This window comes from Oncorhynchus mykiss, chromosome 5 (genome assembly GCF_013265735.2).
Source record: "Oncorhynchus mykiss isolate Arlee chromosome 5, USDA_OmykA_1.1, whole genome shotgun sequence".
Lineage (NCBI taxonomy): Eukaryota > Metazoa > Chordata > Actinopteri > Salmoniformes > Salmonidae > Oncorhynchus > Oncorhynchus mykiss.
In genome coordinates, this window is record NC_048569.1 from 97,676,463 (window position 1) to 97,701,290 (window position 24,828).

The 24,828-nt window shown below is 48.9% G+C and overlaps 1 protein-coding gene across 1 annotated transcript in view; it reads left to right on the forward strand.

Annotated features, from left to right (window-relative positions):
* The first annotated feature begins 864 nt into the window (after positions 1-864).
* Positions 865-24,828, forward strand: part of LOC110524914 (mitochondrial import receptor subunit TOM70) — a 30,680-nt gene continuing 6,716 nt past the window's right edge. The window contains exons 1-6 of the mRNA XM_036978957.1: positions 865-1,272; positions 11,802-11,975; positions 12,972-13,098; positions 14,908-15,017; positions 22,480-22,628; positions 22,910-23,117. Of these exons, the coding sequence (XP_036834852.1) occupies positions 1,027-1,272; positions 11,802-11,975; positions 12,972-13,098; positions 14,908-15,017; positions 22,480-22,628; positions 22,910-23,117 (1,014 nt within the window). The 5' untranslated portion in view covers positions 865-1,026. The remainder of the gene's footprint in view (positions 1,273-11,801; positions 11,976-12,971; positions 13,099-14,907; positions 15,018-22,479; positions 22,629-22,909; positions 23,118-24,828) is intronic.

The window sequence follows — 24,828 nt, forward strand, 5'->3', positions numbered from 1 at the left end:
TAGTATATAGTATACAGTATGTAGTATACAGTGTGTTATTATGGGTATTAGAACACAGTTCTAGTCTCTAGACCTATAGACTAATAGTATATAGTATATAGTATACAGTATACAGTATGTTAGTATGGGTATTGGAACACAGCTCTAGACCTATAGTATGTAGTATATACTATACAGTATGTAGTATACAGTGTGTTAGTATGGGTATTAGAACACAGTTCTAGTCTTTAGACCTATAGACTAATAGTATATAGTATGTAGTATACAGTGTGTTAGTATGGGTATTGGAACACAGCTCTAGACCTATAGTATGTAGTATATAGTATACAGTATGTAGTATACAGTATGTTAGTATGGGTATTGGAACACAGCTCTAGACCTATAGACTAATAGTATATAGTATATGGTGTGTAGTATACAGTGTGTAGTATACAGTATGTAGTATACAGTATGTTAGTATGGGTGTTGGAACACAGCTCTAGTCTCTAGACCTATAGACTAATAGTATATAGTATGTAGTATGTAGTATATAGTATACAGTATGTTAGTACGGGTATTGGAACACAGCTCTAGACCTATAGACTAATAGTATACAGTATGTTAGTATGGGTATTCAAACGCAGCTTTGGTCTCAATATGACACCTTGTTAAAATAAAGGTTAATAACATTAACAGTTTATGTGTGTTAAATAATGACCATCTTTATCAGTGGTAAAGCACAGGTGGTAAAGCACAACAAATACAGACACTGTATCTCTCATAGTCAAGGTGGGTCTGTTGATATGAATTTGTTGCAGCCTCCATTACATACAACGTACACTAGATGGGGCCCTTGCACTGCATGTCATTTTGCAGTGGTGTTTTTGTTGTTGTTGTCCTGTGTAGTCCGGAAGTACAGAGTACCCCGCCCCGGTTGCAGTTGCAAGGCGCCCGCCAGTATCCCAAGATTCCGCTGTTTCTGCAATGACCTCGCCGATAACGGAGTCGGTAGTGTAAGCAGTGTTGTGTGCTCTCCTTGCATGGTGGATGATGGCCGCTTCAAAGCCCGTTGAGCCGCAGTCCGGGAGCAGTCTCCCTCGCTGGCAGCTGGCCCTCCTGATCGGAACCCCCATAGTGCTGGGTGTAGGAGCTGTTTACCTGTGGAACCGCAGCAAGACGAAGGACTCACCGGGGAAACGGAATGGGGAACGGACAACTCCAGAAGGCAGCGCGAGCCCCGTCCAGGGCCAAGACGGCGCAGCTAACCGAACCAGTCGCGAGCTGGAGGACATGGTATGAGAATCTCAGGCTCTCCTAGATATAACTCTGCTTTACTTCAGTTTTCCTGCCCAGCCTGGTACTAGCTATAACACTAAATCCGTGTTCCTTGAGCAGAATTTGTTCAGTACCGAAATACATTCAAGGACAGACAGTCAATGAATCCCACCTACATGTAGCAGATGGCCGCTAACTAGCTAGGTAGCTAGTTAGAATGGTAAAAAAAGCACGCTAACTAACGTTAACTAGGCGCCTAAATAACAATTGCAATGAAGGAAACTAATGTAGTTACACTAAGTCATATTTTGCGTGGTATGTGCAAAACATGTCGCTAACTAGCTAGTTGAACTGAGAGCCAAGCACATGTTTTACTAATTCTATAGAGCCATCAAGAAGGATTCATACCCCTTGACTTTTTAAATTTAACCTTAACCGGGAGGCAAGTCAGTTAAGAACAAATTCGTACAATGACGGCCTAGGAACAGTGGGTTAATTGTCTGTTCAGAGGCAGCTCGGGGATTTGATCTAGCAACCTCCCAGTCCAACTCTCTGACCACTAGCCTACCTGACTCCCGGTCCAACTCTCTGACCACTAGGCTACCTGCCTCCCGGTCCAACTCTCTAACCACTAGGCTACCTGCCTCCCGGTCCTACTCTCTAACCACTAGGCTACCTGCCTCCCGGTCCTACTCTCTAACCACTGGGCTACCTGCCTCCCGGTCCAACTCTCTGACCACTAGGCTACCTGACTCCCAGTCCAACTCTCTGACCACTAGGCTACCTGACTCCCGGTCCAACTCTCTGACCACTAGGCTACCTGCCTCCCGGTCCTACTCTCTAACCACTAGGCTACCTGCCTCCCGGTCCTACTCTCTAACCACTGGGCTACCTGCCTCCCGGTCCAACTCTCTAACCACTAGGCTACCTGCCTCCCGGTCCAACTCTCTAACCACTAGGCTACCTGCCTCCCGGTCCAACTCTCTAACCACTGGGCTACCTGCCTCCCGGTCCTACTCTCTAACCACTAGGCTACCTGCCTCCCGGTCCAACTCTCTAAACAGTAGGCTACCTGCCTCCCGATCCAACTCTCTGAACAGTAGGCTACCTGCCTCCCGGTCCTACTCTCTAACCACTAGGCTACCTGCCTCCCGGTCCAACTCTCTAACCACTAGGCTACCTGTCTCCTGGTCCAACTCTCTAACCACTAGGCTACCTGCCTCCCGGTCCAACTCTCTAACCACTAGGCTACCTGCCTCCCGGTCCTACTCTCTAACCACAGGGCTACCTGCCTCCCGGTCCTACTCTTTAACCACTAGGCTACCTGCCTCCCGGTCCAACTCTCTAACCACTGGGCTACCTGCCTCCCTGTCCAACTCTCTAACCACTAGGCTACCTGCCTCCCGATCCAACTCTCTAAACAGTAGGCTACCTGCCTCCCGGTCCTACTCTCTAACCACTAGGCTACCTGCCTCCCGGTCCAACTCTCTAACCACAGGGCTACCTGCCTCCCGGTCCAACTCTCTAACCACTGGGCTACCTGCCTCCCGGTCCAACTCTCTAACCACTGGGCTACCTGCCTCCCGGTCCTACTCTCTAACCACTAGGCAACCTGCCTCCCGGTCCTACTCTCTAACCACTAGGCTACCTGCCTCCCGGTCCTACTCTCTAACCACTAGGCTACCTGCCTCCCGGTCCTACTCTCTAACCACTAGGCTACCTGCCTCCCGGTCCTACTCTCTAACCACTAGGCTACCTGCCTCCCGGTCCTACTCTCTAACCACTAGGCTACCTGCCTCCCGGTCCTACTCTCTAACCACTGGGCTACCTGCCTCCCGGTCCTACTCTCTAACCACTAGGCTACCTGCCTCCCGGTCCTACTCTCTAACCACTGGGCTACCTGCCTCCCGGTCCTACTCTCTAACCACTAGGCTACCTGCCTCCCGGTCCTACTCTCTAACCACTAGGCTACCTGCCTCCCGGTCCAACTCTCTAACCACTGGGCTACCTGCCTCCCGGTACTACTCTCTAACCACTAGGCTACCTGCCTCCCGGTCCTACTCTCTAACCACTAGGCTACCTGCCTCCCGGTCCTACTCTCTAACCACTAGGCTACCTGCCTCCCGGTCCAACTCTCTAACCACTAGGCTACCTGCCTCCCGGTCCAACTCTCTAACCACTACAGTATTGCTTTAGTGCCTTGTTGCAAACAAGGTTTTGGAGTATTAGTATTCTGTACAGGCTTCGTTCTTTTCACTCTGTCAATTAGTTTAGTATTGTGGAATAACTACAATGTTGTTGATCCATCCTCAGTTCTCTCCTATCACAACCATTAAACTCTGTAACTGTTTTAAAGTCACCATTGGCCTCATGGTGAAATCCCTGAGCAGTTTCCTTCTTCTCCGGCAACTGAGTTAGGAAGGACGCCTGTATCTTTGTAGTGATTGGGTGTATTGATACACCATCCAACGTGTAATTAATAACTTCACCATGATCAAAGGGATATTCAAGGTGTGCTTTTTTAAACATTTTACCCATCGAGGCTTTGGAAAACATCCCTGGTCTTTGGTTGAATCTGTTTTGAAATTCAGTGCTGGACTGAGGGACCTTACAGATGTAGTCATTCAAAATCATGTTAAACAACTTATTTAGCGGTTGAATACTTATTGACTCAAGTCATATACATTTTTTCATTTATTTATTAATTTGTAACAATTTCAATAAACACAATTCCACTTTGACATTATGGGGTATTGTGTGTGTTTTGGCCAGTGACCAAAACAATCTCAATTGTATCCCTTTTATAAATTCAGGCTGTGTAACAACAAAATGTGGGAAAAGGGGTGTGAATATTTTCTGACTGTATTGAGTCACCTTGCTTTTCCTTTCGTTTACTCGTTAGCTAACAAGTCACCAAACACTACGGATGGTCAGAACTCCTGCTCATTGTTGCTCATTGGTTGGTCTCTGTGATTGCCCTTGTTCCCATAGTTGGTAAGGGGGGACAGTAAGGGGGGACAGTTTGCCAGTCAAACAAAAAGTCTGATCCTGAATCTGCATTTAAAGGTAGCTACATAGTTCTGACATCTTGTTGTGTTACTTGCTTGTACACATTCACACAACCCAATCAATGTGACAAGTCCACAGTCAGTGTTGTATAGAAACCTTCCACTGCACTGCCTCACTCCATTCTGAGGTCATTTGTAACCTGCTAGCTACACCCAACATGAGTCCACAGTTCAAAGTCTCTCCTCATTTGAATGAATTCACCCACAGAAGTGATCTGTCTGTGATGAGCCTAACGTCTAGCTATGCAGGTGAGCTGCCAATGAGTAAGGCACACAATCATACCATTATTGTGGACTGTCAGATTAATATAATAGTTTGAATAAAACATTTGCGTGATATGCAAGAACGATTTCCCTAATAATCCTGTTTACATGGACTGAAATCAGGCTACCTGTTGGGACTTCGTCAATCAAAATAAACGTTCTAATACAGCGACCATGTTATTTTTGGGAAGCGTATTTGATAAAATGTGTATGTTTACTAAAATGCATACTCCCCTCACTCGCCCTAAAGAGGGAGGCCCACTCGCCCTAAAGAGGGAGGCTCACTCGCCCTAAAGAGGGAGGCCCACTCGCCCTAAAGAGGGAGGCCCACTCGCCCTAAAGAGGGAGGCCCACTCGCCCTAAAGAGGGAGGCCCACTCGCCCTAAAGAGGGAGGCCCACTCGCCCTAAAGAGGGAGGCCCACTCGCCCTAAAGAGGGAGGCCCCCTCGCCCTAAAGAGGGAGGCCCCCTCGCCCTAAAGAGGGAGGCCCCCTCGCCCTAAAGAGGGAGGTCCACTCGCCCTAAAGAGGGAGGCCCACTCGCCCTAAAGAGGGAGGCCCACTCGCCCTAAAGAGGGAGGCCCACTCGCCCTAAAGAGGGAGGCCCACTCGCCCTAAAGAGGGAGGCCCCCTCGCCCTAAAGAGGGAGGCCCACTCGCCCTAAAGAGGGAGGCCCACTCGCCCTAAAGAGGGAGGCCCACTCGCCCTAAAGAGGGAGGCCCACTCGCCCTAAAGAGGGAGGCCCCCTCGCCCTAAAGAGGGAGGCCCCCTCGCCCTAAAGAGGGAGGCCCACTCGGCTGGTGCTGGCACGTGTGCAGATCAAACACACCACTGGAACGCCCATTAAGGTGTTTACTTGTCCGAATCATTCAAAACATTGCTCAGAAAACCAGGTGTTTTAATCAGCGTATGTTTACTTGTATTATTAACTTATGCTGATTTTAAGATAAGGTGTTTAAATTACTACTGCCATAATGTTTAATATTCAATTATTAGTGTGCATGTAAACTTAATCAATGTCAGGGCTGCAGGTTTGCAGGGGTCTCCGTTTACACAAGTCAGCATCATGAAGCCCACTCCTCCCTAGTGTCTTTAGGCTTATTTTCAAGCCAACAAGAACCACTCAGCCTGTCTGTCTAACCCCTCCCTTTCTTGGACATGGTCGATTACACCATCTGAGTGGGATCCCTTCTCACTCCCTGGAGTAGGGGGACAGTGTGGCTGGATGGTTAGGGATGGAGTAGGGGGACAGTCAGGCTGGATGGATGGTTAGGGATGGAGTAGGGGGACAGTCAGGCTGGATGGATGGTTAGGATGGAGTAGGGGGACAGTTTGGATGGATGGTTAGGATGGAGTAGGGGGACAGTCAGGATGGATGGATGGTTAGGATGGAGTAGGGGGACAGTCAGGCTGGATGGATGGTTAGGATGGAGTAGGGGGACAGTCAGGCTGGATGGATGGTTAGGGATGGAGTAGGGGGACAGTCAGGCTGGATGGATGGTTAGGGATGGAGTAGGGGGACAGTTTGGATGGATGGTTAGGATGGAGTAGGGGGACAGTCAGGATGGATGGATGGATGGTTAGGATGGAGTAGGGGGACAGGATGGATGGATGGATGGTTAGGGATGGAGTAGGGGGACAGTCAGGATGGATGGATGGTTAGGGACGGAGTAGGGGGACAGTGTGGCTGGATGGATGGTTTGGATGGGGGACAGCCAGGATGGATGGTTAGGGATGGAGTAGGGGGACAGTCAGGCTGGATGGTTAGGGATGGAGTAGGGGGACAGTCAAGCTGGATGGTTAGGGATGGAGTAGGGGGACAGTTTGGATGGATGGTTAGGATGGAGTAGGGGGACAGGATGGATGGATGGTTAGGATGGAGTAGGGGGACAGGATGGATGGATGGTTAGGGATGGAGTAGGGGGACAGTCAGGATGGATGGTTAGGGGGACAGTCGGGATGGATGGATGGTTAGGGACAGAGTAGGGGGACAGTGTGGCTGGATGGATGGTTTGGATGGGGGACAGCCAGGATGGATGGTTAGGGATGGAGTAGGGGGACAGTCAGGCTGGATGGTTAGGATGGAGTAGTGGGACAGGATGGATGGATGGTTAGGATGGAGTAGGGGGACAGGATGGATGGATGGAGTAGGGGGACAGTCAGGATGGATGGTTAGGGGGACAGTCGGGATGGATGGATGGTTAGGGACGGAGTAGGGGGACAGTGTGGCTGGATGGATGGTTTGGATGGGGGACAGCCAGGATGGATGGTTAGGGATGGAGTAGGGGGACAGTCAGGCTGGATGGTTAGGGATGGAGTAGGGGGACAGTCAGGCTGGATGGTTAGGGATGGAGTAGGGGGACAGTCAGGCTGGATGGTTAGGATGGAGTAGGGGGACAGTCAGGATGGATGGATGGATGGTTAGGATGGAGTAGGGGGACAGGATGGATGGATGGATGGTTAGGGATGGAGTAGGGGGACAGTCAGGATGGATGGATGGTTAGGGACGGAGTAGGGGGACAGTGTGGCTGGATGGATGGTTTGGATGGGGGACAGCCAGGATGGATGGTTAGGGATGGAGTAGGGGGACAGTCAGGCTGGATGGTTAGGGATGGAGTAGGGGGACAGTCAAGCTGGATGGTTAGGGATGGAGTAGGGGGACAGTTTGGATGGATGGTTAGGATGGAGTAGGGGGACAGGATGGATGGATGGTTAGGATGGAGTAGGGGGACAGGATGGATGGATGGTTAGGGATGGAGTAGGGGGACAGTCAGGATGGATGGTTAGGGGGACAGTCGGGATGGATGGATGGTTAGGGACAGAGTAGGGGGACAGTGTGGCTGGATGGATGGTTTGGATGGGGGACAGCCAGGATGGATGGTTAGGGATGGAGTAGGGGGACAGTCAGGCTGGATGGTTAGGATGGAGTAGTGGGACAGGATGGATGGATGGTTAGGATGGAGTAGGGGGACAGGATGGATGGATGGAGTAGGGGGACAGTCAGGATGGATGGTTAGGGGGACAGTCGGGATGGATGGATGGTTAGGGACGGAGTAGGGGGACAGTGTGGCTGGATGGATGGTTTGGATGGGGGACAGCCAGGATGGATGGTTAGGGATGGAGTAGGGGGACAGTCAGGCTGGATGGTTAGGGATGGAGTAGGGGGACAGTCAGGCTGGATGGTTAGGGATGGAGTAGGGGGACAGTCAGGCTGGATGGTTAGGGATGGAGTAGGGGGACAGTCAGGCTGGATGGTTAGGATGGAGTAGGGGGACAGTCTGGCTGGATGGATGGTTAGGATGGAGTAGGGGGACAGTCTGGCTGGATGGATGTGTCATGATGTTGGCCTGGGAGGTAGGTTTATGACAGTCATAAACTGTCCTATCTCTACCCAACAGAGGTTACATTTGCAAAACCCTTGGTTAACATAGAGATTCTGGGAACATCAGAAGGTGGTGGGAAATTAACTATATTCTGGTAATCCGAATAATTGAACATATGCGGTGGTACTTAATGAATATGATGTCAGTTCGGTTGTCATCTGAGACATTCTCATCAATGATAAGATGACAAACTCTACAGTGGAAAGTCTACACATCAGAGTTATCGGATTCACATGGAATTGTTGTTCAATTTAAATGTTTGAATATTAAATTATTTGTGATGGGATGAAATGAAATGTGATTTTAGCTTCTAAAAGGTGAGATTTGGGTTTTCATAAGAGAGGGCTCTGCTCAATCAGTGGCCCGCACCTGTGAAGGGACATGAGCTATAAAACTTTTCAAACACCCCCTCCTCTCCCTTCCTATATAAGCCCTTGACGACAATATAACTTCCTGTTCCGAGGATGTAGGACGACGGTCCGATGTCAGAATGGTTCAGATAATAACTACAGAATGAAGCCAACATCAGCGTGAGCTTTGGTTGCGAATGGTATGAACTTTGAACTCTTATTCACTACAGAAGTGATACCTCCTAGCAGTTGAGTTAGCAACCGCAGATGCAACGAGGGTTAGGAAGGAACAGACAGAGTATCCCGTCTATCACACAATGACGTTACTACATCGTATCCAATTGACAACCAGAGACATTCTTCAAAGGACTCAGTTTGGCAACACGGCCTTCCATCTACCACCAACCTACCGAAGCGCAGCTCAGAGTAAATATTTATTGCATTTTCCTTTTCCAAATGGGCGGTAATTTAGAATGCAGCAGATACTGTATTTACGATAGCACAGCTTCTCCCTGTGTCCCTCAGTCTTCCCGCTCTTTCACTCAAACCCAGCCCTTTTTCCTTTGTGTAACAAGCTGTCATATCTGTTCCACCCGCTAGGGACGTTTTCCTTTATGACGTAATTTGTAATCAAGTTATGATTGAATTATATGTATGTGTAATTCTGTGTGATTAGTTAGGTATTTAGTAAATAAATAATTAAACCCAATTTTGTATTGCTGATTCAAATTGTTAGCCAGGGTTCGTGCAGATAACCAAGAATTTACAACTTTCAGATGAGACTGAATTAAGATCACGATTGATATTGACTGCTATTGATGTAAAATATTACTAGGTCTTTGAGTTTATTCGGAAGATAACAGCTCTATAAATATTATTTAGTGGTGCCCGACTCTCTAGTTAATTACATTTACATGATTAGCTCAATCAGGTGATATTAATTACGGATAAATTATTTTATAGAATAGCATGTCATATCACTTAATCCGGCATAGCCAAAGACACTACATAATTGGAGCCCCCTGATAGGAATCTAAAATAGAATGACGCTTTCATTTTGATTCAGCCTGTATAAAATTGAATGGCAGATTACATAATATACCACGTTTATCGTACACATTTTTGGAGTGGTAGACGAGCATTATTGTGTGTGTGTGCTGAGGCTTCCCCTCCTCCGTGTTGTTCTCTGACGTAGTCGGTGGGTAATACAGTTCTGTATTAGGGCCCGAGAAAGCTAATTATAGAAATCTGAGAAATAGAGCGTTTGGCCAAACGCGTTTCAGACGCGGGTAGGCTCGGTAATTATTAATTTCTCGAGCGAGGACAAAGAGCCAGCCGATCGGGAGATGTAAGCTTGACCAGCGATATATGTCTCTGTCTCTCTCATGAGTAGACCAAGGCACATTTCGTTGTTGCCGCGTGTTCTGGTTAAAACATTGTCAAAAAAACGCTGAAAAGGGTTTGAACATAATACGTTCTAAGGAAAACCTTTCCCTTGCCAAGGGAATCCTATGTGCTGCATTTTCAGGCACAAAGGAGGCTTTAGCTTGCATGCTAAAGCTAACAAGGGAAAATGCCATTTGGGTTTCTTGTGCTACGTTAAAACTCCTCCGCCTTGCGGAACGGAAGTTCCGCCCCGGGTAGTTCCTTTTGATTTCAGCGTGTGAAATTATTGACCGCTGACTGGTGCCTACTATATTCGTTCATGAAGAATTATTCAGGTCATGCTCAAGTCATTACTTATGATATCCAGACGGATATCAATGTCTTATCCAATTGAACTAATAAGTGTAAACCTGGCAATTTACATTCTGAAATAGATATTTTAAATAATATCCAAATTGATGAGTTTTCTAAATAAGACATTGTAAACTTTTTCCAAACTAACCTAGATGAAGCAACTTCTCAGGTTAATTCAAGTTTCATTCCCAAATAGCCTATACAGGTCTGATTTATCATTAAATTGATCAATCAGTAAAATTTGTTTTTTGCAAAACCATTCAGTAATCCAGTACTGACAGAAGCCCCACCCCAGCAGGAATCCCATGTGGCTTCGGCCTTAGGGAGAAGTGCACCACAGTGTTGAATGTTCCCAACATTTGATCTACTCTTTACACTTATGATATCCAATCAATGGAGATTGTATGGATTATCGTCTCATTCCATTTTTAATAAGTTAAATTGTTGAACATAACTGAATGTTCTTCTAATCAAATGAGACACTTTTAAACTTCTCATATTAACCTAGATGAAGAAACTTCTCAGGTTAATTAAAGTTTAATACCCAGATAGCCTACCCAGGTAGGATTAATCATTGGCATTGATTAATGAATTAAATTTGCTTTTGCAAATTCATTCACTTCCAACTTCCACATTACTGGTACAGTACTGATAGTTCGTCAACATCTATAAATAGATTAAACGTGTCTTTGCAGATTCCAATGAATTCCAAACCCAAACTTTGAAAGAAAATAGGAAAAATGTTCCTCTAAATGTTTCTAATAATGTGCAAGCTATCAAAGGTGGTCCTCCGCTAATTAGTGAACCTCCACCCATAAAAGGATTGATCTCTGACCACATACCAACCCTAATTATGCCATTAGCGAAAAAACTGCCGAAATTGCAAAAGGCTCTCCAAAATCAACCATCAAACACAGCCTTTGTGACGGTTCTCCCCACTTTTGCACTGATGTATCACCATAAAAATGTGGCATCGGCTAATACTCTACAATTCTCACCACAGTTGATCACTACCCAACTGACAGTTCCATTCCCCCCAAGATAAAGGAAACCTGGAGGGGTACTCCCTGTCCTATCTCACCAGAGGTATAGCTGGGTTGGTTCAAACATAGGTTAAGGACCCTCTTTGTTTTCGTTAGGCACACACATGCATTCCTCTCTTCCCCCCTCCAACCCAGTTGGAGCTGTGTTTATTATTTTTAATTACTCCTTGTTCACCCTTGACCCAGAGTGCCACTAACTCTGTCTCCCTCCCTTCCATCCTGCAGAGTCCTCTGGACCGGGCCCTGGGTGCCACTAACTCTCCCTTCCATCCTGTAGAGTCCTCTGGACCGGGCCCAGGGTGCCACTAACTCTCCCTTCCATCCTTTAGAGTCCTCTGGATCGGGCCCAGGGTGCTACTAACTCTCCCTTCCATCCTGCAGAGTCCTCTGGACCGGGCCCAGGGTGCCACTAACTCTCCCTTCCATCCTGTAGAGTCCTCTGGACCGGGCCCAGGGTGCTACTAACTCTCCCTTCCATCCTGCAGAGTCCTCTGGACCGGGTCCAGGGTGCTACTAACTCTCCCTTCCATCCTGTAGAGTCCTCTGGACCGGGCCCAGGGTGCTACTAACTCTCCCTTCCATCCTGCAGAGTCCTCTGGACCGGGCCCAGGGTGCTACTAACTCTCCCTCTTTTCCATCCTGTAGAGTCCTCTGGACCTGGCCTAGGGTGCTACTAACTCTCCCTCTTTTCCATCCTGTAGAGTCCTCTGGACCGGGCCCAGGGTGCTAAGAACAAGGGTAACAAGTACTTCAAAGCTGGGAAGTATGAGCAGGCCATCCAGTGTTACACAGAGGCCATCGGTCTGTGTCCTAGAGACAACCAGACAGACCTGTCCACCTTCTACCAGAACAGAGCTGCTGCCTACGAACAGCAGGTTAGTGACAACTATCACCATGGAAACCATTCATTATGTTGCTCTGTATGTGTTCATGTGGGTTTATAGCAGTGGAGGCTGGTGAGGGGAGGACAGCTCATAATACTAGCTGGAATGGAATGCTGTTTCATTCATTCCATACCAGCCATTACAATGAGCCCATCTTCTGATTGAAGGTGTCATCAGACATCACTGGTTTACACTGGACAACTAGAGTGTCCTCGTGTTAACATTAACAACATTGGTTGTCACCTCTAGGTGAAGTGGACAGAGGTGGTACCCAGGGTTTGGGTTTCATGTGGTGCTGTACCCAGGGTTTGGGTTTTATGTGGTGCTGTATCCAGGGTTTGGGTTTCATGTGGTGCTGTATCCAGGGTTTGGGTTTTATGTGGTGCTGTATCCAGGGTTTGGGTTTCATGTGGTGCTGTACCCAGGGTTTGGGTTTTATGTGGTGCTGTACCCAGGGTTTGGGTTTTATGTGGTGCTGTATCCAGGGTTTGGGTTTCATGTGGTGCTGTATCCAGGGTTTGGGTTTTATGTGGTGCTGTACCCAGGGTTTGGGTTTCATGTGGTGCTGTACCCAGGGTTTGGGTTTCATGTGGTGCTGTACCCAGGGTTTGGGTTTTATGTGGTGCTGTATCCAGGGTTTGGGTTTCATGTGGTGCTGTACCCAGGGTTTGGGTTTCATGTGGTGCTGTACCCAGGGTTTGGGTTTCATGTGGTGCTGTACCCAGGGTTTGGGTTTTATGTGGTGCTGTACCCAGGGTTTGGGTTTTATGTGGTGCTGTATCCAGGGTTTGGGTTTTATGTGGTGCTGTATCCAGGGTTTGGGTTTCATGTGGTGCTGTATCCAGGGTTTGGGTTTTATGTGGTGCTGTATCCAGGGTTTGGGTTTTATGTGGTGCTGTATCCAGGGTTTGGGTTTCATGTGGTGCTGTACCCAGGGTTTGGGTTTTATGTGGTGCTGTGTTGTTGACATAAACTGTCTGTTTGTAGATGATGTGGACAGAGGTGGTGCAGGACTGTACCCAGGCTGTAGAGATGAACCCACGCTACATCAAGGCCCTGTTCAGGAGGGCAAAGGCCCTGGAGAGACTGGACAACAAGAAGGAGTGCCTGGAAGGTAGACACACACACACACACACACACACACACACACACACACACACACACACACACACACACTGGATAACAAGAACTACATGGTAGACACACACACACTGGACAACAATAACTACATGGTAGACACACACACACTGGACAACAATAACTACATGGTAGACACACACACACTGGACAACAAGAACTACATGGTAGACACACACACACACTGGACAACAAGAACCTCATGGTAGACACACTGGACAACAAGAACTACATGGTAGACACACTGGACAACAATAACTACATGGTAGACACACACACACTGGACAACAAGAACTACATGGTAGACACACACACACACTGGACAACAAGAACTACATGGAAGGTAGACTCTCACACACACACTGGACAACAAGGAGGAAGGCCTGGAGGATAGGTATATCCTATATCCCCCCCCCCCCAGTTCCTGTAGATGACAAGGGAACCCCCATATATTCCCCCTCCTGTTCCTGTAGATGACAAGGGAACCCCCATATATCCCCCCTCCTGTTCCTGTAGATAACAAGGGAACCCCCATATATCCCCCCCCCCTCCTGTTCCTGTAGATAACAAGGGAACCCCCATATACCCCCCCCCCCCTCCTGTTCCTGTAGATAACAAGGGAACCCCCATATATTCCCCCTCCTGTTCCTGTAGATAACAAGGGAACCCCCATATATCCCCCCCCTCCTGTTCCTGTAGATAACAAGGGAACCCCCATATATCCCCCCCCCCTCCTGTTCCTGTAGATAACAAGGGAACCCCCATATATTCCCCCTCCTGTTCCTGTAGATAACAAGGGAACCCCCATATATTCCCCCTCCTGTTCCTTTAGATAACAAGGGAACCCCCATATATCCCCCCCCCCCCCTCCTGTTCCTGTAGATGACAAGGGAACCCCCATATATCCCCCTCCTCCTGTTCCTGTAGATAACAAGGGAACCCCCATATATCCCCCCCCCCCTCCTGTTCCTGTAGATAACAAGGGAACCCCCATATATTCCCCCTCCTGTTCCTGTAGATAACAAGGGAACCCCCATATATCCCCCCCTCCTGTTCCTGTAGATAACAAGGGAACCCCCATATATTCCCCCTCCTGTTCCTGTAGATGACAAGGGAACCCCCATATACCCCCCCCCCTCCTGTTCCTGTAGATGACAAGGGAACCCCCATATACCCCCCCCCCTCCTGTTCCTGTAGATAACAAGGGAACCCCCATATATCCCCCTCCTCCTGTTCCTGTAGATAACAAGGGAACCCCCATATATCCCCCCCCCCCTCCTGTTCCTGTAGATAACAAGGGAACCCCCATATATTCCCCCTCCTGTTCCTGTAGATAACAAGGGAACCCCCATATATCCCCCCCCCCTCCTGTTCCTGTAGATAACAAGGGAACCCCCATATATTCCCCTCCTCCTGTTCCTGTAGATAACAAGGGAACCCCCATATATCCCCCCTCCTCCTGTTCCTGTAGATAACAAGGGAACCCCCATATATCCCCCCCCTCCTGTTCCTGTAGATAACAAGGGAACCCCCATATATTCCCCCTCCTGTTCCTGTAGATAACAAGGGAACCCCCATATATCCCCCCCTCCTGTTCCTGTAGATAACAAGGGAACCCCCATATACCCCCCCCCTCCTGTTCCTGTAGATAACAAGGGAACCCCCATATACCCCCCCCCTCCTGTTCCTGTAGATAACAAGGGAACCCCCATATACCCCCCCCCCTCCTGTTCCTGTAGATAACAAGGGAACCCCCATATATCCCCCCCCCTTCCTGTTCCTGTAGATGTGACGGCGGTGTGTATCCTGGAGGCCTTCCAGAACCAGCAGAGTATGCTGCTAGCAGACAAAGTCCTCAAACTGCTGGGGAAGGAGAAGGCCAAAGACAAATACAAGGTGAGAGGATGTCCCAGCTCTCCTGTTGCTCCTTACTGAACTTAGATGCTGTTTGATTACAACTAAACTCAGCAAAAAAAAAAGAGATGTCCTCTCACTGTCAACTGCGTTTATTTTCAGCAAACTTAACATGTGTAAATATTTGTATGAACATAACAAGATTCAACAACTGAGACATGAACTGAACAAGTTCCACAGACATGTGACTAACAGAAATGGAATAATGTGTCCCTGAACAAAGGGGGGGGGGGGGGGGGGGGGGGGGGGGCAAAATCAAAAGTAACAGTCAGTATCTGGTGTGGCCACCAGCTGCATTAAATACTGCAATGCATCTCCTCCTGCACCATATTTGCCAGTTCTTTCTGTGAGATGTTACCCCACTCTTCCACCAAGGTACCTGCAAGTTCCTGCGGGGAATGACCGTAGCCCTCAACCTCCGATCCAACAGGTCCTAGACGTGCTCAATGGGATTGAGATCCGGGCTCAACGCTAGCCATGGCAGAACACTGACATTCCTGTCTTGCAGGAAATGACGCACAGAACGAGCAGTATGGCTGGTGGCATTGTCATGCTGGAGAGTCATGTCAGAATGAGCCTGCAGGAAGGGTACCACATGAGGGAGGAGGATGTCTTCCCTGTAACGCACAGCGTTGAGATTGCCTGCAATGACAACAAGCTCAGTCTGATGATGCTGTGACATACCGCCCCAGACCATGACGGACCCTCCACCTCCAAATCGATCTCGCTCCAGAGTACAGGCCTCGGTGTAACGCTCATTCCTTCAACGATAAACACAAATCCGACCATCACCCCTGGTGAGACAACCGCTGCTCGTCAGTGAAGAGCACTTTTTGCCAGTCATGTCTGGTCCAGCGACGGTGGGTTTGTGCCCATAGGCGAGGTTGTTGCCGGTGATGTCTGGTGAGAACCTGCCTTACAACAGGCCTACAAGCCCTCAGTCCAGCCTCTCAGCCTATTGCGGAGTCTGAGCACTGATGGAGGGATTGTGCGTTCCTGGTGTAACTCGGGCAGTTGTTGCTGTACTGTACCTGTCCCGCTGGTGTGATGTTCGGATGTACCGATCCTGTGCAGGTGTTGTTACACGTGGTCTGCCACTGCGAGGACGATCAGCTGTCCGTCCTGTCTCCCTGTAGCGCTGTCTTTGGCGTCTCACAGTACGGACATTGGCCACATCTGCAGTCCTCATGCCTCCTTTCAGCATGCCTAAGGCACGTTCACGCAGATGAGCAGGGACCCTGGGCATCTTTCTTTTGGTGTTTTTCAGAGTCAGTAGAAAGGCCTCTTTATGTACTAAGTTTTCATGTGTGACCTTAATTTCCTACCGTCTGTAAGCTGTTAGTGTCTTAACGACCGTTCCACAGGTGCATGTTCATTAATTGTTTATGGTTCATTGAACAAGCATGGGAAACAGTGTTTAAACCCTTTACAATGAAGGTCTGTGAAGTGTTTTGGATTTTTACAAATTAGGGGTCCTGAAAGGGTCCTGGAAAAGTTTAATAGAATTTTGGTGCATTGTCACTGTCAGGCTTTGTCTTTGCTATGGTGCATTATCACTGCCAGTCTTAGTGTTTGGTATGGTGCATTATCACTGTCAGGCTTAGTGTTTGGTATGGTGCATTATCACTGTTCGGCTTAGTGTTTGGTTTGGTGCATTATCACTGTCAGGCTTAGTGTTTGGTATGGTGCATTATCACTGCCAGTCTTAGTGTTTGGTATGGTGCATTATCACTGCCAGTCTTAGTGTTTGGTATGGTGCATTATCACTGTCAGGCTTAGTGTTTGGTTTGGTGCATTATCACTGCCAGGCTTAGTGGCAGTGATAATGCACCATACCAAACACAGTCAGGCTCAGGGAAGCTCATCCTCGTGCTTGTCATCCTCACTAGTCTTGATCTGACTGCAGCTTGGCGTCATAACTGACTTCAGTGGCCACTGGCACGCTGGAGAAGTGTGCTGTTCACGGATGAATCACAGGTTCAACTGTACTGAGTAGGTATACTGTACTGAGCGGGCAGCGTAGTGTGTATGGTGTCCCAGTTCTTCCATGGTCTGCATACTCACCAGACATGTCACCCATTGAGCATGTTTGGGATGCTCTGGATCAACTTGTCTAGTTGGCTCATTCATTGGCCCTGATCAGAACATTCTACCAGCTTGTTGTGTAGTTTATCAAGTGGATGATGTTGCTCTTCACTCGCAGTAGCCTACTCCCTACCGGTCACTTAGTAGACCAGACCTACTCCCTACCGGTCACTTAGTAGCCCAGACCTACTCCCTACCGGTCACTTAGTAGCCCAGACCTACTCCCTACCGGTCACTTAGTAGCCCAGACCTACTCCCTACCGGTCACTTAGTAGCCCAGACCTACTCCCTACCGGTCACTTAGTAGCCTAGACCTACTCCCTACCGGTCACTTAGTAGCCCAGGCCTACTCCCTACCGGTCTCTTAGTAGCCTAGACCTACTCCCTACAACAAGCCTCTGACTTTTTTGGATTTTGCTTCACTGAATCTCTGTCTGTATAGGCCATTTGGTTAATTGGTTTCTTGCTGGGCAAATAAGTGTAGGTGGAATAGCTAATCTAGTACTGATCAGAAACATTTAGGATGATAGAATGTTGCCCAAATCAAGTGTAGGGCTATTATTCTGCTAGATCCTGTAAAGGCAACTCCAAAAGCCCACGGAGGTTGTGAAATATGAACGAGACATGCTTTTGAAAATAGGATTCATATTTTCTATTTGTATCATGATGAAGGTAAGACACTACGCCTGTTCCCTAACATCGCAGAGTGGGAAAGAGGAAAGAGGTGGAACGTGGATAACACCGCAGAGTGGGGGTAGGAAAGAGGTGGAACGTGGATAACACCGCAGAGTGGGGGTAGGAAAGAGGTGGAACGTGGATAACACCGCAGAGTGGGGGTAGGAAAGAGGTGGAACGTGGATAACACTGCAGAGTGGGGGTAGGAAAGAGGTGGAACGTGGATAACACCGCAGAGTGGGGGTAGGAAAGAGGTGGAACGTGGATAACACCGCAGAGTGGGGGTAGGAAAGAGGTGGAACGTGGATAACACCGCAGAGTGGGGGTAGGAAAGAGGTGGAACGTGGATAACACCGCAGAGTGGGGGTAGGAAAGAGGTGGAACGTGGATAACAACGCAGAGTTGGGGTAGGAAAGAGGTGGAACGTGGATAACACCGCAGAGTGGGGGTAGGAAAGAGGTGGAATGTGGATAACACCGCAGAGTGGGGGTAGGAAAGAGGTGAAACGTGGATAACGAAGCAGAGTTGGGGTAGGAAAGAGGTGGAACGTGGATAACACCGCAGAGTGGGGGTAGGAAAGAGGTGGGACGTGGATAACGAAGCAGAGTGGGGGTAGGAAAGAGGTGGAACGTGGATAACACCGCAGAGTGGGGGTAGGAAAGAGGTGGAACGTGGATAACACCGCAGAGTGGGGGTAGGAAAGAGGTGGAACATGGATAACACCGCAGAGTGGGGGTAGGAAAGAGGTGGAACGTGGATAACATCGCAGAGTGGGGGTAGGAAAGAGGTGGAACGTGGATAACACCGCAGAGTGGAGGTAGGAAAGAGGTGGAACGTGGATAACACCGCAGAGTTGGGGTAGGAAAGAGGTGAAACGTGGATAACGAAGCAGAGTGGGGGTAGGAAAGAGGTGAAACGTGGATAACGAAGCAGAGTGGGGGTAGGAAAGAGGTGGAACGTGGATAACACCGCAGAGTGGGGGTAGGAAAGAGGTGGAATGTGGATAACACCGCAGAGTGGGGGTAGGAAAGAGGTGAAACGTGGATAACGAAGCAGAGTTGGGGTAGGAAAGAGGTGGAACGTGGATAACACCGCAGAGTGGGGGTAGGAAAGAGGTGGAACGTGGATAACGAAGCAGAGTGGGGGTAGGAAAGAGGTGAAACGTGGATAACGAAGCAGAGTGGGGGTAGGAAAGAGGTGGAACGTGGATAAATCCGCAGAGTTGGGGTAGGAAAGAGGTGGAACGTGGATAACACCGCAGAGTGGGGGTAGGAAAGAGGTGGAACGTGGATAACACCGCAGAGTGGGGGTAGGAAAGAGGTGGAACGTGGATAACACCGCAGAGTTGGGGTAGGAAAGAGGTGGAACGTGGATAACACTGCAGAGTTGGGGTAGGAAAGAGGTGGAACATGGATAACACCGCAGAGTTGGGGTAGGAAAGAGGTGGAACGTGGATAACACCGCAGAGTGGGGGTAGGAAAGAGGTGGAACGTGGATAACACCGCAGAGTGGGGGTAGGAAAGAGGTGGAACGTGGATAACGAAGCAGAGTGGGGGTAGGAAAGAGGTGGAACGTGGATAACACCGCAGAGTTGGGGTAGGAAAGAGGTGGAACGCGGATAACGAAGCAGAGTGGGGGTAGGAAAGAGGTGGAACGTGGATAACACCGCAGAGTTGGGGTAGGAAAGAGGTGGAACGCGGATAACGAAGCAGAGTGGGGGTAGGAAAGAGGTGGAACGTGGATAACACCGCAGAGTGGGGTTAGGAAAGGGGTAAAACGCGGATAACGAAGCAGAGTGGAGGTAGGAAAGAGGTGGAACGCGGATAACGAAGCAGAGTGGGGGTAGGAAAGAGGTGGAACGTGGATAAATCCGCAGAGTGGGGGTAGGAAAGAGGTGGAACGTGGATAACACCGCAGAGTGGGGGTAGGAAAGAGGTGGAACATGGATAACACCGCAGAGTGGGGGTAGGAAAGAGGTGGAACGTGGATAACATCGCAGAGTGGGGGTAGGAAAGAGGTGGAACGTGGATAACACCGCAGAGTGGAGGTAGGAAAGAGGTGGAACGTGGATAACACCGCAGAGTTGGGGTAGGAAAGAGGTGAAACGTGGATAACGAAGCAGAGTGGGGGTAGGAAAGAGGTGAAACGTGGATAACGAAGCAGAGTGGGGGTAGGAAAGAGGTGGAACGTGGATAACACCGCAGAGTGGGGGTAGGAAAGAGGTGGAATGTGGATAACACCGCAGAGTGGGGGTAGGAAAGAGGTGAAACGTGGATAACGAAGCAGAGTTGGGGTAGGAAAGAGGTGGAACGTGGATAACACCGCAGAGTGGGGGTAGGAAAGAGGTGGAACGTGGATAACGAAGCAGAGTGGGGGTAGGAAAGAGGTGAAACGTGGATAACGAAGCAGAGTGGGGGTAGGAAAGAGGTGGAACGTGGATAAATCCGCAGAGTTGGGGTAGGAAAGAGGTGGAACGTGGATAACACCGCAGAGTGGGGGTAGGAAAGAGGTGGAACGTGGATAACACCGCAGAGTGGGGGTAGGAAAGAGGTGGAACGTGGATAACACCGCAGAGTTGGGGTAGGAAAGAGGTGGAACGTGGATAACACTGCAGAGTTGGGGTAGGAAAGAGGTGGAACATGGATAACACCGCAGAGTTGGGGTAGGAAAGAGGTGGAACGTGGATAACACCGCAGAGTGGGGGTAGGAAAGAGGTGGAACGTGGATAACACCGCAGAGTGGGGGTAGGAAAGAGGTGGAACGTGGATAACGAAGCAGAGTGGGGGTAGGAAAGAGGTGGAACGTGGATAACACCGCAGAGTTGGGGTAGGAAAGAGGTGGAACGCGGATAACGAAGCAGAGTGGGGGTAGGAAAGAGGTGGAACGTGGATAACACCGCAGAGTTGGGGTAGGAAAGAGGTGGAACGCGGATAACGAAGCAGAGTGGGGGTAGGAAAGAGGTGGAACGTGGATAACACCGCAGAGTGGGGTTAGGAAAGGGGTAAAACGCGGATAACGAAGCAGAGTGGAGGTAGGAAAGAGGTGGAACGCGGATAACGAAGCAGAGTGGGGGTAGGAAAGAGGTGGAACGTGGATAAATCCGCAGAGTTGGGGTAGGAAAGAGGTGGAACGTGGATAACACCGCAGAGTGGGGGTAGGAAAGAGGTGGAACGTGGATAACACCGCAGAGTGGGGGTAGGAAAGAGGTGGAACGTGGATAACACCGCAGAGTTGGGGTAGGAAAGAGGTGGAACGTGGATAACACTGCAGAGTTGGGGTAGGAAAGAGGTGGAACATGGATAACACCGCAGAGTTGGGGTAGGAAAGAGGTGGAACGTGGATAACACCGCAGAGTGGGGGTAGGAAAGAGGTGGAACGTGGATAACACCGCAGAGTGGGGGTAGGAAAGAGGTGGAACGTGGATAACGAAGCGGAGTGGGGGTAGGAAAGAGGTGGAACGTGGATAACACCGCAGAGTTGGGGTAGGAAAGAGGTGGAACGCGGATAACGAAGCAGAGTGGGGGTAGGAAAGAGGTGGAACGTGGATAACACCGCAGAGTTGGAGTAGGAAAGAGGTGGAACGCGGATAACGAAGCAGAGTGGGGGTAGGAAAGAGGTGGAACGTGGATAACACCGCAGAGTGGGGTTAGGAAAGGGGTAAAACGCGGATAACGAAGCAGAGTGGAGGTAGGAAAGAGGTGGAACGCGGATAACGAAGCAGAGTGGAGGTAGGAAAGAGGTGAAACGCGGATAACGAAGCAGAGTGGAGGTAGGAAAGAGGTGGAACGCAGATAACGAAGCAGAGTGGGGGTAGGAAAGAGGTGAAACGCGGATAACGAAGCAGAGTGGGGTTAGGAAAGAGGTAAAACGCGGATAACGAAGCAGAGTGGGGGTAGGAAAGAGGTGGAACGTGGATAACGAAGCAGAGTGGGGGTAGGAAAGAGGTGGAACGTGGATAACACCGCAGAGTGGGGTTAGGAAAGGGGTAAAACGCGGATAACGAAGCAGAGTGGAGGTAGGAAAGAGGTGGAACGCGGATAACGAAGCAGAGTGGAGGTAGGAAAGAGGTGAAACGCGGATAACGAAGCAGAGTGGAGGTAGGAAAGAGGTGGAACGCGGATAACGAAGCAGAGTGGGGGTAGGAAAGAGGTGAACGCGGATAACGAAGCAGAGTGGGGTTAGGAAAGAGGTAAAACGCGGATAACGAAGCAGAGTGGGGGTAGGAAAGAGGTGAAACGCGGATAACGAAGCAGAGTGGGGTTAGGAAAGAGGTAAAACGCGGATAACGAAGCAGAGTGGGGTTAGGAAAGAGGTAAAACGCGGATAACGAAGCAGAGTGGAGGTAGGAAAGAGGTGAAACGCGGATAACGAAGCAGAGTGGGGTTAGGAAAGAGGTAAAACGCGGATAACGAAGCAGAGTGGGGTTAGGAAAGAGGTAAAACGCGGATAACGAAGCATGGGCTTGGGCTCTGTTTCTAAATATCACTTGTTTTATATGACAGCGGCTCCATACATCCACAAGTTGTGTGGAAAGAATATTTGAAGCATTTTATTCTGTTATGTTCCATTATATTCTTACTATACAATATATGTATGTTGACTGTGATTTTTTTTTTAAGCAAAATACCGTAAATACTTTGAAAGCAGTACAAGTCTCTCCCTCTATTTCCATCTCTCTCTACAGAACCGTGACCCCCTGATGCCTTCTCCTCAGTTCATCAAGTCCTACTTCAGCTCCTTCACCGATGACATAATCAGCCAGCCGCTCCAGAAGGGCGAGAAGAAGGACGAGGACAAGGACAACGAGGGCGAGGCCGCAGAGGTCACAGAAAGGTCAGAAGTCACTGTGTGATGTCACTTTCCGTATGTTGGCTCTGAATGAAAAGGCCTGCCTAACTACTAGTCCCTCCCCTCAGGCCTTCTTGTCCAATGGGTTTTGAGAAGGTGAGGACCGAGGATTGATAGGAATTGAGGAAAGATACATTTTGAAAGATCCTAATATGTCAACCCTGTCCTTAACCTCTAACCTCTGTCCTGTCCATAGTTCTGGTTATCTGAAGGCCAAGCAGTACATTAACCCTGTCCTTAACCTCTGACCTCTGTCCTGTCCATAGTTCTGGTTATCTGAAGGCCAAGCAGTATATGGAGGAGGAGAACTATGATAAGATCATCAGTGAGTGCACTAAGGAGGTGGATTCAGGGGGCCGGTACACTGCTGAGGCATTGTTGCTACGGGCAACCTTCTACCTCCTGATTGGCAACGCCACCGGCGCCCAGCCCGACCTGGACCGGGTCATCAACATGGAGGACGCCAACATCAAGGTAGGGTTTTTCAGGACTCACAGTTCATAGAAGGAAATCAGTCAAATGAAATGCATTCATTAGGTCCTAATCTATGGATGTCACATGACTGGGAATACATTCATTAGGTCCTAATCTATGGATGTCACATGACTAGGAATACATTCATTAGGTCCTAATCTATGGATGTCACATGGCTGGGAATACATTCATTAGGCCCTAATCTATGGATGTCACATGACTGGGAATACATTCATTAGGTCCTAATCTATGGATGTCACATGACTGGGAATACATTCATTAGGTCCTAATCTATGGATGTCACATGACTGGGAATACATTCATTAGGTCCTAATCTATGGATGTCACATGACTGGGAATACATTCATTAGGTCCTAATCTATGGATGTCACATGACTGGGCTTACATTCATTAGGTCCTAATCTATGGATGTCGCATGACTGGGAATACATTCATTAGGTCCTAATCTATGGATGTCACATGACTGGGCTTACATTCATTAGGTCCTAATCTATGGATGTCGCATGACTGGGAATACATTCATTAGGTCCTAATCTATGGATGTCACATGACTGGGAATACATTCATTAGGTCCTAATCTATGGATTTCGCATGACTGGGAATACATTCATTAGGTCCTAATCTATGGATGTCACATGACTGGGAATACATTCATTAGGTCCTAATCTATGGATGTCACATGACTGGGAATACATTCATTAGGTCCTAATCTATGGATGTCACATGACTGGGAATACATTCATTAGGTCCTAATCTATGGATGTCACATGACTGGGAATCCAGATAAAAACAAAGGTGGGGGGTGGATCAGAAAACCAGTCAGTATCTGACCAGCATTCACATCATACAGCAGATACATCTCCTTCACATAGAGTTGATCAGGCTGTTGATTGTGACCTGTGGAATGTTGTCCCACTCCTCTTCAATGGCTGTACGAAGTTGCTGGATATTGGCGAGAACTGGAACACGCTGTCGTACACGCTATGCAGGGTAACACCTTAAACACAAAAACAAATTTGTTGGAGCATGTTAACGCTTTTCGATACAGATTGCAACGCACCTGTGAGTTTGAGGCTCAAACTAAAATCTACGTTTGTTACGAACGAAAAGCCCAATCCGTACTTTTGATCTGGGTGACCAAGTTTCTGTTTTGTTGCCCGTTCTGGGCTCACTGTTGCAAGCCCGCTTTTCAGGCCCTTACCCCATGGTGAAAAATCTGGATCTGGATTACATTATCGCCACACCGGAGCGCAGGAAGAAAACGCCTGTGTCATGTCAACATGTTGAAACCGTACTTCACCCGCTATGATCGGGGTGGCGAAGTCGGTGGAAACTGGTAGTTTGACTTGTCCTGTCTCTGTCCTAGTACTGCAGCTCAGGGCCAATGCTCTGACTGAAACCCTGTGTTTGTCCTGTCTCTGTCCTGGTACTGCAGCTCAGGGCCAATGCTCTGACTGAAACCCTGTTTTTGTCCTGTCTCTGTCCTGGTACTGCAGCTCAGGGCCAATGCTCTGACTGAAACCCTGTTTTTGTCCTGTCTCTGTCCTGGTACTGCAGCTCAGGGCCAATGCTCTGACTGAAACCCTGTGTTTGTCCTGTCTCTGTCCTGGTACTGCAGCTCAGGGCCAATGCTCTGACTGAAACCCTGTTTTTGTCCTGTCTCTGTCCTGGTACTGCAGCTGAGGGCCAA